At 45.9% G+C, this 16,115-nt stretch overlaps 1 protein-coding gene across 6 annotated transcripts in view; it reads left to right on the plus strand.

Annotated features, from left to right (window-relative positions):
* The window catches only part of FRMPD3 (FERM and PDZ domain containing 3), an 80,188-nt gene that overhangs the window by 37,334 nt on the left and 26,739 nt on the right, over positions 1 to 16,115 (plus strand). For 5 of the 6 annotated variants that reach the window (XM_045470604.1, XM_045470606.1, XM_045470610.1 and 2 more), the window contains 5 exons: positions 2,688 to 2,795; positions 5,540 to 5,671; positions 8,471 to 8,590; positions 13,524 to 13,660; positions 13,990 to 14,116. In XM_045470604.1, the coding sequence (XP_045326560.1) occupies positions 2,688 to 2,795; positions 5,540 to 5,671; positions 8,471 to 8,590; positions 13,524 to 13,660; positions 13,990 to 14,116 (624 nt within the window). Of the gene's footprint in view, positions 1 to 2,687; positions 2,796 to 4,008; positions 4,153 to 5,539; positions 5,672 to 8,470; positions 8,591 to 13,523; positions 13,661 to 13,989; positions 14,117 to 16,115 lie in introns of those variants that run through there. The other variant, XM_045470609.1, reaches the window with a different exon arrangement.

A 16,115-nucleotide genomic window follows, 5' to 3' on the forward strand; every position in this document is an offset into this window, starting at 1 on the left:
TTGCTCCACTATGACCCCCCCCTCTCCATAAGTCTCAGCTATCCACAGGTAGGATCAAGCCCCCACTCCAGACCAACCTGAAAGCAAAGGCCCTGGAGTAGCTAGGACCCACCCAGGGTTACTTCTGTCGCTCCTGGACCGACCACCAGGCACAGTTTGGGGCTCTTGTCTGAGAGAGAGAGAGAGAGAGAGAGAGAGAGAGACAGACATCAATCTTCCAACTCTGCTGTACTCAGGAAATTACCTGATATCACAACAACCCCTACCTCCCACGCCACCAGTATGGACCCTAGCAGCCTCACCATTGGTTGGGACCTAGGGAACTCCAGGCCCAGGTGACTCTGGGCTGTCCTATCATCCCTTTGCCTTGGTGTTCCAGGGCTTTAGTAAGCAGCCAGAGCAAAAATAAATCCCGTGGGCGTTCCTTGCCAACTCTATTTTTAAGCAAAATCAATTAAGTAATTATCTGAGTCCAACCCCAGTGTGCTAAATAAAACCTGCCACTGCCAACTGTCATCAGCCTGGGGATCCAGGGCCTCAGGGCTTGGTAGGAGCAAGGCATCTCAGGATCAGTGAGAGAATCAGGGAGTCACACTTTCCCAACTTTATACCCCATCACTTCCTACCACGATTTCACTCCTGGCTCCCCCCCACCACCAATCATACCCTGACCCAGGAGGACTTGCTTGCTCATTTTTCCATGCTGTCCATGACGGTCCCTAGGTCTGGACTGTCCCTCTGCTAGCCTCTCTTAATAGTCTACACCTACCATCTCCTTTGAAATCAAAATCTAAGTCACCTCACCTAGGAAACCTTAACTATCTTATACCTGTTGGTTTGTTTTCGGTTTTACAATTGTTCTCTAGTGGATTCGTGTGGGTGTTCACAAGAGTGTAAGACCAGACCCAGCCCTCTATTTCTGTCTGGGCCTCATGGGGCTTAGCATAGTGCTGGGCATATACTAGAGGCTCAATGAATGCCCACTGAATTAAGGAATCTAGCCATCTTATGCAGCTTTTCAGTTCCTATAGAACTGGTGATGGCCCCGGGAAATGGTTGGGTTCTCCTGATGATTCTAATCATTCAAATAAGCACATATTAAGCACCTATTACTCATATATTCAGCAGCCATTCATTGAGCACCAACTGTATGCCAGGAACTCTGCTCAATGTCAGAATTACAAAGATTGAATAGGACATGGATGTGCTCTAAGTTCACCATTTGTGAGAGACCAACATTCTTCAAAAATATGCTAAGAACATTGAGAGAAGTATGTATACGTTGCTGTAGGAACACATGGGAATACCAGGTCCAAGCACCTGAAGAGTTGGGACAAGACTTTACAGAATTTGTATTTAAGCCAGGTTTTGAAGGATGAGTAGGAGTTTGCCAAGGAGGGAAAGAGAAAGGCAGAGAGAACACTCTTTATTTAACAAATATTGAGGGGCGCCTGAGTGGCTCAGCTGGTTAAGCTTCTGACTTAGGCTCAGGTCACAATATCACAGTTCATGGGTTCGAGCCCTGCATCGGGCTCTGCGCTGGCAGCTCGGAGCCTGCTTGGGATTCTTTCTCTCTATACCTCTCTCTCTGCCCTTCTGCTGCTCGCACACACTCTCCATCTCAAAGTAAATAAACTTTAAAAATAAACAAAAAAAAACACCACAAATATTTATTTACCTTTTAGCACTCTACAAATAAACACCCGGGCCAAGAAAACTTTTGCTAAGAAGATATCAGCTGTTCAGAAATGGGCTTTGGGGCACCTGGTGGGTCAGTTACTTGAGCATCTGACTTTGGCTCAGGTCATGATCCATGGTTCATGAGTTCGAGCCCCACATTGGGTTCACTGTTGTCAGTCTGTCAGCACAGAGCCCACTTCAGATCCTGTGTCCCCTTCTCTCTGCCCCTCTCCCACTTGCACTGCCCCCAAAATAAATAAATATTTAAAACAAAGCAGCTTTACCAGTGGTTCTCAATCAAGGTCAATACTGCCCACTCTCAGAGAGCTTTTGGAAATGTCTAAGGATGTTTTGGGTTATCCTGATGATTTGGCATGCTATTGGCATTTAGTGTCTCATGGTCAGAGATACTAAGTACCCTGCGGGGAGTGACACAGTCCCTGAACGATGAATTGTCAGAGGTAAGGAGGGGTGAAAGAGCAGGATGGGTACCTGCACCAGTGAGACATGACTCTGGAGAAATAGGCAGGGCCAGGTCAGAAAGGACATAGGAGATCATGGGGGACGGGGAAGGGCAGAACAAAGGCATGGATGTTGAAGTGACCTCAGTGTGTGAAGAGTCTGGCGGAAAGGGAAGTGTCAGGATATAAGAGCAGGCCAGTGAGGGGGGCTCCTAAGGAGGCCTTCCATCTGGTCTTTAGTGATGGTCTCTATGGACCAAGCACCACTCAAAGCTGTGGAACTTGGAGCCATGGTAGAATGGGGTGGGCTGTGACATCAAATGAAGGGTGAACTTTTGATATGGCCCAATGTCTTCTTGGAGCATTTGGTTCTGATCTGCATGTGATGTGATCATCGATCTGTTCTCTCCTCTGTCCCTCCGTCCTTCCATATCTTTGGCTCCCCGTCTCCTTCTCTCCCTTCTCTTCCTACTTATACCCCTCCTCTGGCTTCCCTCTGCCTTCTAAATGAGCCCCTCTCCTTGACCTTTCCCTGCCTATTCACAGAAAATGATGAAGAAAGAAGCTCTTCTCCTCATCCCCAATGTCCTGAAGGTTTTCTTAGAAAATGGGCAGATCAAATCATTCACGTTTGATGGCCGGACCACTGTTAAGGTACATACAGAGTGTCCTGTCTTGGGTCAACATTTGCCCTCTCTGGAGCATACAGAGCTGCTGGTTCCTGGGTTTATCTGAGTCTGCACAGAGTTGCATCTGGAGCAAGGTGGCCTTTGAGCTTCAGCTTCTGGGAGCACCAGTCTGCAAGAACACACAGCCCTCAGATGAGGGTGTTGGGAGAGGGGAGAATTTGAGTGCCCAGCTGTGTGTGTGTGTGTGTGTGTGTGTGTGTGTGTGTGCATGCACGCACATATGCACAGAAGCATGGGTGCATGTGTGTGTACACACCTACTAGTGGATTGCTTTGTGTCCATGTTACACCAGGTCCTTCAAGACTCTTAGGAGCTAAGAAGTTTGAAGATCATTAAACCATTTATAAAGCGAAAGTGATTTATATTGCTACAATAACATCTACACACATTTACACACAGAAATCAACAAACACAATCTCTTGGGAGATTAGCTTAGCCATGCTTTGCTTTTTAAATAAGAACCAGATCTTAAACACTAAACCAAGATTTGAAACGTCCAGCCACAGTCCCATTGGCTCTTCCTTTCATAGGAAGAACAATTACTGAGCTGTGATTCTTAAGAGCTCAGCCAGCCTCAGGCAGCCGTCTAAAAGTTGTAGCGAATCCCTTAGTGCTGAGGAGCAAAGGCAATGAAACGATTAACCCCCAGGTTCAACTCTTATCTGGGACAGAAATAACCACTTCCTGCTTTTTCTGGACTCCTTCCAGAAAGAGAATGCCATCCCCAGAATGAATTTGCATACAACCAATGGAATAGCATCTGCCCAGAAAACCCACCTTGGCTCACAGGTGTCCCGAGGTCCCCATGCTGAGGCCAAGACAATTCTATAAACAAAGAAACCCCAGGGCCAAGAAACTTCCCTGAGAGGAATTATCAGGTGGTCAGAATTGGCACTTCTCTCCCAGACAGCTTTTGGCAGTGTCTGAGGGGATGTGGGGTCATCCCATGATTTGGCGTGCTGCTGGCATTGAGTGTCTCTGGGCAGAGATGCTAAGTGTCTTGCAGGGAGTGAGGCAGTCCCTGAAGATGAAGAATTGTCCTGCCCAAAGTGCCGGCAGCACCCAAGTCACAAAACACTGGGCCTAACCCGTGTTGATGGAACTGGAGTTTCTTTGGAAGGCTTCGGCCTGGTTGGTTCCCTGGAGGCATAGGACTGAAATATACTTCTTAGGGTCTCCTGGGATGGTCTCTTGCCCATTGAAGATCTCGCCTATGGGAGGGGCATTGAAATACAACTAGGCCACTGAGGGGTGTCCAGATGCCCCACCTCCAGATGTGGATATGTCTCTGTGTTGGAATCCTTCTTGGTGTTCATTCATGGGTAGGTATGCCCTTTGGAGACCTGCCTCTGCACTGAACAATTACTCCTCTTTTTTCCCCCTTGGAGGCTTCTTCGAGCATTCTCCTACCTCACAATGACACCGCTGTTGTTGCTTCCAGGTAGTCCCAGCCTTCCAGGCCAGCAGTGTCCCCTGGCTTGTGATCTCACCCTGACCTCAGGGAAGGTACACTGGCTATTCATTGGAACTTGGACAGGCTGCCAAGCCATTTATCCCTGAGAGGTACCTGGGTGAATTAACAGCCTGGAATGGGAGCTGTTACACTTCTAATACCAGTTGGCAGTCGCCAGCTTGGCCATCCACAATCCCAAATGCAGCCAAACTGCAAAGAAAACCCCATTTGTCCCTGCCAGAGCTCCAGCAACACTGGCGCCTCTGTGACTGCTTGGATGATACAAAGAGATACTCTCAAGTACCCACCAGTTTCCAGCCTAACATCTGAATAGCTAAGCGTCATTTCCTGTTCACTGAGGGGCTTGTTTGGCAACCCCAGCTGTAAGGGAGCTTCACGTTCCCAAGCCTGCTTCCTTCTGGCCTTTGCGGAGCTGAGCTGTGCTGACTCCATGAACACGCATACTGAAGCCCTGTGTGTGCTGAAGTCCCAGCAAATAGATGGCAGAAGTCTCAAAACTGACATTTGGGCGGCCCCCAAGGATATGTTTCCAGACATCCTAATATTAAAAGTAGGGCAGCAGAGCAGACAGAGCCCAGAAGGAGTCAGATTTATGACTGTACACAAGACACGTGACATAGTTTCTCTGCGTGGACACATTTCTCAAGTTGCCAAATTGATCGTCTCTGAAAGCCAGCAACAATCAAAAATGAACATCCTGCCAGTAACTCGAGTCATTCAATTTAGATTATGAATCCAGAAATATTCTTTTTAATCACATAATTGTGGCTCTCGGTCTTGTTAATTCTTAAGTAAAGAGTTGATAAACAAACTACAGTGAACATTCTGACTTATGTAAGGTGAGGGAACAACCAGCACAGTGTCTTCCTTATTCATTGACTTGCTTAGTAAGCACTCAGAAAATGTGTTGTTGAATGGAAGGAGAAAAGGAGGGAGGGAGGGACATGACCTTCTTTTGTCATATGCCTGGCTGGGCCAAGTTCAAAAACACCTTCCTCTACCCCCTGCACCTTTTGGTGTTCCCCAGGGCCCAAGTACTCATGGGTCACTCTCCATATCCTGGAGAATGCATGGGCCACTATAAAGGCCTGTGTCTCTGGCCACTCCCTAGCCTCAGCCCCCTCCCCAGGACCATCTTTCTTGGTGCTCCATCTCCCTCTTCCATGTTTGGTGCTGAGAGTGGCTTAGAAATGGAATGTATCTCCCTCTCAAGGCTCTTCTTTTCTCTTCCACAGGATGTGATTGTAACATTACAGGACCGTCTTTCCCTGAGGTACATTGAGCACTTTGCTCTTGTCCTTGAGTATGCCGGGCCAGAACAGAACCACAAGTTCCTGCTTCTCCAGGACAAGCAACCCCTGGCTTATGTAAGTAACTCCTTTAGCCTGGCTCGAGAACTTTGCATGTGGCCTCTACTAGAGAAGAGGACTCCAGGCACTCTCTTTCTGGAAAATTCAAAACAATTTGCTCAGCCGGATCCCAGAAGTTATGGTTCACAGTGAGGTCTATACTAACCACATCCAGCAGGCTTTCAATGATATTCCTCATGACATAAGAAGGGCATGAAGATTGTTAGTCCTGGTCTCTAGTGGGGAAGGTGTGGGGTGATGGGTCACTGCATGGCTCCTGGAATGCTAACATGAACAGCAGTGTCAACCATCCTGTGTCCTGGAAGCCCTGCCTCAGAGGAAACGTGGCCTTCAGATGAAGGCTTTAATATGAAAAGGTCAACAAGTGGAGCGTACTGAGACCACTGAGGCCAGGACAAGTGTGGGCTGAGAATGGGCTGAGTGGGGCCCAGAATGGGCAGCATGTCACCCACATCAACTTCCAAGGCAGAGTAGGAGAGAGAGAGAGAGAGACTGGGGAAGCTGGCTAGCATTTCACCAAAGGCAAATCATCAAGAAGAGTCAGAGAGGCCAACCAGGGCCAACCAGTGTTCCCAGAGAGGGGGGGAAGGAATTGGAGAGGGACAGTTGGGGAGGAAATGCCTACATGGAAGCATAGTAAAAATCAAAATCAGACACACACAAAAATGAAAGGATTTTATGAAAGAGAAATTCTTCAAGTTTAGCTCTCAGCCAAATGCAGTCCAGAGACTCCTACGTTCCCACCTGTGAAGGGAAGATTAGTAGCTTGGAAGGGGGGCCTAAGCACCTCCAGCCTCTCAAGAGGCCTTTTGAATCCAATTGGTCTCTTTTGCCAAATGGGATTTTAAACTTTTTTATTACAAAAAAAAATCTCAAACATACACAGAAGTAGAAGGAATTGTATGGCACAAAAACAGACACATAGACCAATGGAATAGAATAGAAACCCCAGAACTAGACCCACAAACGTATGGCCAACTCATCTTTGACAAAGCAGGAAAGAACATCCAATGGAAAAAAGACAGCCTCTTTAACAAATGGTGCTGGGAGAACTGGACAGCAACATGCAGAAGGTTGAAACTAGACCACTTTCTCACACCATTCACAAAAATAAACTCAAAATGGATAAAGGACCTGAATGTGAGACAGGAAACCATCAAAACCTTAGAGGAGAAAGCAGGAAAAGACCTCTCTGACCTCAGCCGTAGCAATCTCTTACTCGACACATCCCCAAAGGCAAGGGAATTAAAAGCAAAAGTGAATTACTGGGACCTTATGAAGATAAAAAGCTTCTGCACAGCAAAGGAAACAACCAACAAAACTAAAAGGCAACCAACGGAATGGGAAAAGATATTTGCAAATGACATATCGGACAAAGGGCTAGTATCCAAAATCTATAAAGAGCTCACCAAACTCCACACCCGAAAAACAAATAACCCAGTGAAGAAATGGGCAGAAAACATGAATAGACACTTCTCTAAAGAAGACATCCGGATGGCCAACAGGCACATGAAAAGATGTTCAGCGTCACTCCTTATCAGGGAAATACAAATCAAAACCACACTCAGGTATCACCTCACGCCAGTCAGAGTAGCCAAAATGAACAAATCAGGAGACTATAGATGCTGGAGAGGATGTGGAGAAACGGGAACCCTCTTGCACTGTTGGTGGGAATGCAAATTGGTGCAGCCGCTCTGGAAAGCAGTGTGGAGGTTCCTCAGAAAATTAAAAATAGACCTACCCTATGACCCCGCAATAGCACTGCTAGGAATTTATCCAAGGGATACAGGAGTACTGATGCATAGGGGCACTTGTACCCCAATGTTCATAGCAGCACTCTCAACAATAGCCAAATTATGGAAAGAGCCTAAATGTCCATCAACTGATGAATGGATAAAGAAATTGTGGTTTATATACACAATGGAATACTATGTGGCAATGAGAAAAAATGAAATATGGCCTTTTGTAGCAACGTGGATGGAACTGGAGAGTGTGATGCTAAGTGAAATAAGCCGTACAGAGAAAGACAGATACCATATGGTTTCACTCTTATATGGATCCTGAGAAACTTAACAGGATCCCATGGGGGAGGGGGAGGAAAAAAGAAAAAAAAAAAAGAGGTTAGAGTGGGAGAGAGCCAAAGCATAAGAGACTGTTAAAAACTGAGAACAAACTGAGGGTTGATGGGGGGGTGGGAGGGAGGAGAGGGTGGGTGATGGGTATTGAGGAGGGCACCTTTTGGGATGAGCACTGGGTGTTGTATGGAAACCAATTTGACAATAAATTTCATATAATAAAAAAAAAAAAAGAAGGAATTGTATAATGAATCCTCATTACCCAAGGCAGCTTCAGCAATTACCAATATATTACCAACTTGTTTCACCTGTACCTCCAAATGGGATTTTAAATCTTTGGTTTGGCTTTTAGTCAGCAACGTACCCTGCTTGCAGCTGAGCCACTCTGCAAGGTAAAGGCATTGGCCCCACAGTGAGAAAAGAGTCAGAGAAGTTCCCAGGAACCCTCTCTTCCCACCTCTTGTCTTGGGCCTTAGACCCAATTGTTGATGAAGGCCATGTCCTGGTTAAGTGATTCAAAAATTCTAGTCCCCTTGGACCAGAAGGGCAGGCAAGACCTTTCCTCTGAGGATAATTGGAAAGGGCCAGGTGGGAGACCATGATAAGCAGCACCCTACCTCCATCCCAAGCCCCACGTTGAGGGGTCACCCTGCTGGCTCTCTTTGCTACAGCTACTGATTCCCAGGTGTCTTTTCCTCCCACCTCTCATCCTGGTGTTCAGGTCGTACAGCGGACACACTATCAAGGAATGAAATGCCTCTTCCGAATAAGCTTCTTTCCCAAAGACCCCGTGGAACTGTTGCGCCGGGATCCTGCCGCTTTTGAGTACCTGTACATCCAGGTAGAGTCTGATTGGGGATAAACAGACAGACAGACCAGTGGACTAGCAAGCAGTCAGGCTGTTCTGCCATCACTGTGAAGTCGCTATGTAAGTTATTCCAACCTCCAGGTAGCCCTGAAAGCCCTTTCCTTTTCTGCTACCATCGTAGGCCATGGCCAAGTTGTTTAGCCTGGTGACTGGAGCCGGCTGTGGCTCAAGTCCTGTCTCTCTGTCTAGACAGATCTTATCAGTTTTTCAGGAGCAAGCAACCCAAGGAATTCTGTCAATATCACAGGATCCCAAGGTTTACTGAGCCCACTTGGGTAATAGGGTGACTCAACCCCCAATGCCTAGCTCCATTAAGGAGATGATTCCGAATTCAGTTCATCCAGAAACATTTGCTGAACACTGACTCTGGAGCAGGCCCTGTGCTAGGTGCTGCCAATCAAGGTAAACAATAAATTGTCCTAGCTCTCTGGATCTCATAGACAGACATACGAACAAGTAAATCTAAAACAGTGGGACAGTCCTGTAATGATGGCAGGGTACAGTGTCAGTTGGAGCAGCCAAGAGGAGGCAGTTTGCCAACTCTTCTTGGATGGAGGATAGTGGAGGCTTCACAGAGGAAGCAATACATGCATACTCTTAGCCTTGAAGGACGAGTAGAAGTTTGCTGTGTACAGACATGGAGTGGAGGGGGCACATTCTAGGCAAAGGGACTTGCAGCTACAAAGTCTTGGTGGCATGAAACAGCATGCTCTGATGAGACAACTATGAGTAACTTATTTACCTGGAGTTCAGAATGTGAGGTAAGGAGCAATAAGAAATGAAATGGGAGAGACAGGAAGCAGGTGGTGAAGGGCTTGACACGTCATGACAGGCACAGGCTTCAAAGTGATTTAGACCTGTGTTTTAACAAGCTCTCCAAGGGATTCTGATGCCCATCGGAGTTTGGGAACCACTGTTTTAGGGCAGTGGGTCTTCACTGTAGCTGCACATTAGAATTATCTGGGAAGGTTTGGGAAAAAAAAAGTTCTGCTCCACCCAAGACCAAATCAAAACATTAATATTTTCTAAATCCCTCAAGCGATTTGAATGTGTAGCCAGGGTAAAGAAATTCTGCTGTAGGGTGGGGGTACAGAAATGTTGAAGGGAGAGTAACCTAGTCAGATGAGCAAATTTGAAAGGTTACATAGTGCCGAGGAAGTACACCAGCTAGGGAGCTGTTACGGTTATCCAGAGGAGAGATGATGGGGACCAGAACCAGGGCAGTGATAGATGGGGTGGGGTGGGATTCAAGATATAATTAAAAGGGAAAATCAATGGTCTTAGATTCAATGAGTGTCTAGTGGAGGTGGTATCATTCTCCAAGTTAAGGAATACAAGTAGAGTGGGTTTGGGAAAAAGATGAGTTCATTTTGGGGATGTATTGAGTTTTAGGTGCCCATGGAACATACAGAGTGCTTGAGGAGAAGAGAAAAATAGGCTCAAAACTCATCTCTGATGATGTCTGCGATAGCGACACCTGAAGATGTGCTGTGAAACATCATGGTTGCCCTTCTAGATATCTAAAATGTTGGGAACATTTCTCAAACAACCTTGGGCTCCCAAACCAGTGCTCTAGGGGGCAATGAGTTGTGGTTCCTCTATGAATTTTATAAGGTTAGTTCTCATTTCTTTTGGCCTTAAATTTCTTCTCCTGGGAGTCATTTTTAATTCCAATGATTTTGGAATCTAATGTCAAGACCATGTCCACCCTCTCTCTCCCCTTCGTGATAATATGGACTTCACCTGTAATTCCTTATTTTTTATATTGAACAGCCTTATGGAGGTCTCATTGATACACAAACTGCACATATTTTTAAAAATTTTTTTAATGTTTATTTATTTTTGAGACAGAGAGAGACAGAGCATGAGCGGAGGAGGGGTAGAGAGAGAGGGAGAAACACAGAATCTGAAGCAGACTCCAGGCTCTGAGCTGTCAGCACAGAGCCCAACGCGGGGCTCCAACTCACGAGCTGTGAGATCATGACCTGAGCCGAAGTCAGACACCCAACCGACTGAGCCACCCAGGCTCCCCTAAACTGCACATATTTAAAATAACAACTTGATAGGTTTTGACATATGTTTATACCTATGAAGCCATCACCACAATCAAAATACTTAACATATCTGTTGCCCCCAAAAGTTTGCTCAGGCTTTTGTATAATTCACCACCCCCCATTCCCAGGCAATCACTGACCTGCTTTCTGTCACTATAGATTGGCTTGCATTTTCTAGAGTTTTATATATAAATGATATCATACAGTCTGTACATTTATTTTGGTCTGGCTTCTTTCACCAAGTATGATTTTGAGACCTATCCTTGTTTTTGCGTGTACCATGACCCCATTCCTGTTCATTGTTGAGTGGTATTCCACAGTATGGATGTACCAAAATGTTTTTATCAGTTCACCTGCTGATGGACTTTGGGGTTGTTTCCAGGTTTTGGCTACTACAAACAAAGCTTCTACAAACATTCATGCACAAGTCTTTGTATGGCACATGCTCCCTTTTTTCTTGGGCAAATACCTAAGAATGGAATGGTTTGATTGTACAGCAGATCTCTCTTTAATTTTTTTTTAAAAGAAACTCCAATACTGTTTTCCCAAGTGGTGGTACCATTTTCTACATTCCCACCAGCCATGTATGAGAGTTCCAGTTTCTCCACATCCTCATCAGCACTTGGTATTGTTGGTATTGTTTTTAGGCATTAAAAAAAATTTTTTTTAAGTTTATTAATTATTGAGAGACAGAGCATGAGCAGGGGAGGGGCAGAGAGAGGAGGAGACACAGAATCCGAAGCAGGCTCCAAGCTCTGAGCTGTCAGCACAGAGCCCGACGCGGAGCTCAAACTCACAAACTGTGAGATCATGACCTGAGCTGAAGTCGGACACTTAACCGACTGAGCCACCCAGGTGCCCCAGTTTTTAGGCATTTTAATAGTATGCAGTGGCATCTCGGTGGTATCTCACTTGCACTTTCCCCGTGACTAATGATGTTGAACATCTTTTTGTGTGCTTGTTTGCCAACACGCATCTTTTTTATTGAAGTGTCTTTCCAAATCTTTTGCCTGCTTTTTTACTGGAGTTGTCTTCTTATTAGTGAGTTATGAGACTTCCTCATATATCCTGGATACGAGTTACTTGTTGGATATGTTATTTCTCCCAGTCTGTGGCTTCTCTTTTCAGTCTCTAAACAGTGTCTTTCACAGAGCAAGTGTTTGTATTTTGATGAAGTCCAATTTCTCAATTTGTTCTCCGACAGATAATGCTTTTATGGATCATGCTCATGATGTCATATCTATAAAATCTCAAGGTCACAGAGATTTTCTCCTATTTTTTTTTCTAGAAGTTTTATCATTTTAGTTTTTAGACTTAGGTCTGTGATCCATGTTGACATAAAGTTTTTAGGCAGTACAAGTTAGTGATCAAATTTCTTTCTTTTTTTTTTTTTTTTTTTTGTTTGTATTATGGATATATCCAGCTGTGCCTGGACCATTTGTTAAAAAGACTGTTATTTTTCCACTGTAGTACCTTTGCACCTTTGTCAAAAAGCACTTGTCTATATATGTGTGGGTCTGTTTCAGAACTCTTTATTGATCTACTTGTCTATTTTTATGTCGACATCACACTCTTGATTATTGTAGCTTTATGAATCTTAAAATCAGGTAGTGTTTATCTTCTAGCTTTGTTCTCAAATAAGAACACTCTTTGGTCATTCTTGGTCCTTTGCATTGAATTTTAGAATTAACTTGTCAATTTCTACCAAAAATCTGCTGTGATTTTAATTGAGATCGTGTTGAATCTATAGATCAGATTGGGGAGAATTGACATCTTACTGGGTCTTCTGACCCATGAACACAGTATATTTCTATATTTATTTGGGTCTTCTTTAATTTTTCTCATCAGTATTTTCTAGTTTTCAGTGTACAGGCCTTTCACTTATTTTTACGGATTTATCCCTAATTATATATTTTTGATGCTACTGTAAATGGTTTTGACTTTTAATTTGAATTTCCAATTGTTTGTCATAAGCATGTAGAAATGCAATTGGTTTATATATGTTGCTCTTATATCCTGTAACCTTGCTAACTTGTTAGTTTTAATAGGTATTTTATAGATACCATTGGATTTTCCACATAAATGATCATGGATGAAGCATTCCTTTTCCACTCTCTCCTATGCTGTAGTGATACCACTGTGGCTCCCTAGTACCTTAGTTCATCCTGGTTTAACCTCAACAAAATGAGCAACTGATCTAACCAAGGCTGAATCAATAGCTAGGACTCTAATTCTCAGGGTTTGAGGGCTGTCATACCCTTGGCAAGTAGCTCCAGGGGACCCCCTTTAGGATAACATAGGGAAGAGTGACTCATTTTTGCTTTTAACCTTCAGACCCCAAGGAACAGAATATCTGTCCCATCCCTGCAATCCATGTCTCATCCTGGGCTTTTGGGTTAGAGCTCTATGGAGAACTCTTCCCAGGGTCTCTCTTTATTACCATCTGAGCTAGTAGAGGATCCCTGTATGACTGGGGAATGCATTTAGGCCTCCAAGAAAAGGCAGGAAGGCCTCTTATAACAGGAGGAAGGAAATAGAGTGGTGCCATGTGTTACTTTTGCAGTGACCTAGATGTTCTGCCCATTTGTGCCTAGCCATTGTATGTATCTATCATTGAGAAGCCTGTCCAGTATCTGGTGGATGAGGCAAATAGTGTCCCTGAGACTTAAGTTCCCTCTGTTGCCTTTTCCCCAAGGGCAGAAACCTCCTCCTCCCCTTTACCTAGGATGTCTTACTTGACACCATGATTTTTTTCTGGGACTCAAGGGAGTAGATCAGGGGCGAGGTGGGGGGTGGGGTGGGGAAGGGAACATCTTTTTAAACTGATAGGCTTGGACTGCTCTCTCCTGCAGAGTCGGAATGATGTTATCCGAGAACGCTTTGGAATGGACCCCAAGCCGGAGATGCTTTTGGGTCTTGCTGCCCTCCACATCTATATCACCGTCTCAGCCACTCGACCTAGTCAGAAAATCTCGCTCAAGAATGTGGAGTGAGTTCTGCCAGGGCCCTTCAGGAAGGCGGCAAATCACTGTAGAGGGAGAAAGTGCAATGGTTGAGCTGTGCTATGCTTTTCTGGAACAGAGGGCCTGGGGTGGGAGTGAGAATTGGAATTCCTCACACCTAGACTGTGATGCCTTTGAGCTATAGCTTCTGCTAGAGAACCATGGCCAATGTGATTCTCCTGCCCCCATCTCTCTTTTTCTCGCAGGCTCCTTCCCTCCCTCTGACTCTCAGATCCAATTCCTGCCTTGCTATCTTGCTTTCTCTGCTCCACTTTATGTCTCTCTCACTAATTTCTTGCTTTTCTTCTGATTTTAGGAAGGAATGGGGCCTGGAACCATTTCTTCCCCCCTCCCTCCTACAGGGCATCAAAGAGAAGAACCTTCGGAAATCTCTCTCTCAGCAACTGAAGGCCCACCAAACACATCCTTCCAGCGGCACCAAGGTACCCATTGTCATCCATTGGGTGCCCTCCTCAGGCCCTAGTGAATGTGGGGGTCTCCTGTGTGGTTTCCCAGCAGGCCTGGCCTCCTGGGGACCCTCCCCACTGTTTTTGAGTTGGGTACACAGACAGCTTGGCTGGATATGGGCGATGATTATGGAGAGGGATTTTTCCCAAACCTGAGCCACCTCCAGAGACAGCTCAGAGGCAAGTCACTGAGAGAGCCCAGGATCCTCAAGGCAAAGGGACCAGGATGCAGGAGGAGGCAATTCTTGGATCATTCCACCCATTTAGTCAGTGCTGATTGAGCACCTGCTGTGTGGACAGCACTGGACACTGGGGAGGCACGTTTTCCACGGAAATGACTGCTCCATTCCTCATTAGCTTTCTAATTCATCAGTCCTGTCATAGGGAATTCTGGGAGATAGAAGCACAGCTTGGTACAGCAAGGCCTGACCTGGAGAATGGGTAACTGGGCAGCCTATGGAAGGCTCACGTCACTGCCCTGCTCTCCTACACATTCTCAAATGCCCTCTGAGGGACTCCCACCCCCTGCCCCTCTAGACCTGAAGGTCCCAGGCCCTTCCCAGTCTGCTGGTGCTTCCTGCCCAGGAGGCTGGAGGGTGGTGAAAGGCACTAGAATCAGCACACAGATGTAGACACAGGACACAGTCGCCCCCATATATTCTACCCATTCCGGATTCCTTGTATCACCAACTAGCTTCTCTTTTAAGATGCAAATTTCCCCAGAGAGTTAAGCCATTCCTACCTTGCTGTGCATATTTAATCAAATCGTTTTTTTTCTTCCCAGAGGGAGAACATCAGTGCTCCCAGCCATCTCCTCAGCAAACATTTTTTTTTGAGGACCCCCACTACTTGGGCTGGAGACAGAAAGATGAAGAAGGCCTGACTGCTCTCTGCCCTCAAATCAGGCACAGGCTAGTGGGGAAACACGACAGTCACAGCACACTGCGACAGTCAGTCACAACATGATGCAACAGGCGCGGGGGCCCTGGAAACACGGAGGAGGAGGAACACCCAGCCCAGCCTTAGGGAGGTAGAAAAGGCCAGAAATGGGTGCATTTGATGCCAGAGCTGGGTCTTGTCAGACAGGAGTTTGTCTAGATGAGGGGGAGGTAAGGGGGAGGAAGACTTTCCCAGGCAGGCAGATAGATCCATCTGTACAAAGCCCCAGGGATATAAGAGAACATTGTGCATGGAAAGAAATGCAAATAGTTCAGTAATAAGCAAGTACAGAGAGTGCAAGGAAACATGCCTGGGGAGGGGGACAAGAGAGAAGGCCAGAGAAGCTGGCAGGAGCCAGTTGTGTGTTGGAGCACCTTGTGTGCCATGGGGAAGGGCTGTACTTCATCTTGGGGTCATCAGGGAGCCACTGAAGGATTTAAGCAGGCAGCTGATCTGATGACACTTATGTTTTAGGCTTCTGCCCTTAACAGCAGTGTGGAGGGGTCAAGTGATTGGAGTATGGATAGTCTGGAAAGGAAGTTAGGAGGTACAATCAAGGTGATGGCTGGTGGTCCTGAGGTGATAGGACGAGGGAGGAGCCCAATGTGACACAGGTTTCTGGCTCTAATGCCTGGAGGAAGCTGGTACCACTGATAGAGACTTTTCTATGAGGGAATGGCAGAAGAAAGAACCCTGGCTGGGGATGGCCAGTACCAAGGTGGCAATAGGGGATCTCAGGACAGAGATGTAGATGAGGCAGGGTGTCGAGAGTTAGGGAAAGGTGTTAGGATTATCCCAAGAACAAAACGAGTAAGCTGGGTTTTGAAGGCCCAAGAATCAGGAGGTAGGAGAAAGGTTTAGAAAGGGAGACAGGATACTAGAGTTGTCCAAACTGGAATCTTCCAGCAGTTTTTCTGAGGGTGTTCTCACACTCCCAGTGTGGCTTGCTGACTAGTCTGACTGGTGCCTGTCCTAATATGTTGACTCTCCTTCCTGAGAACACAAGTTTACTTTTCCTGTGCAACTCAGGCTTCTT

This window comes from Leopardus geoffroyi, chromosome X, assembly GCF_018350155.1.
Source record: "Leopardus geoffroyi isolate Oge1 chromosome X, O.geoffroyi_Oge1_pat1.0, whole genome shotgun sequence".
In the NCBI taxonomy this organism is placed as follows: domain Eukaryota; kingdom Metazoa; phylum Chordata; class Mammalia; order Carnivora; family Felidae; genus Leopardus; species Leopardus geoffroyi.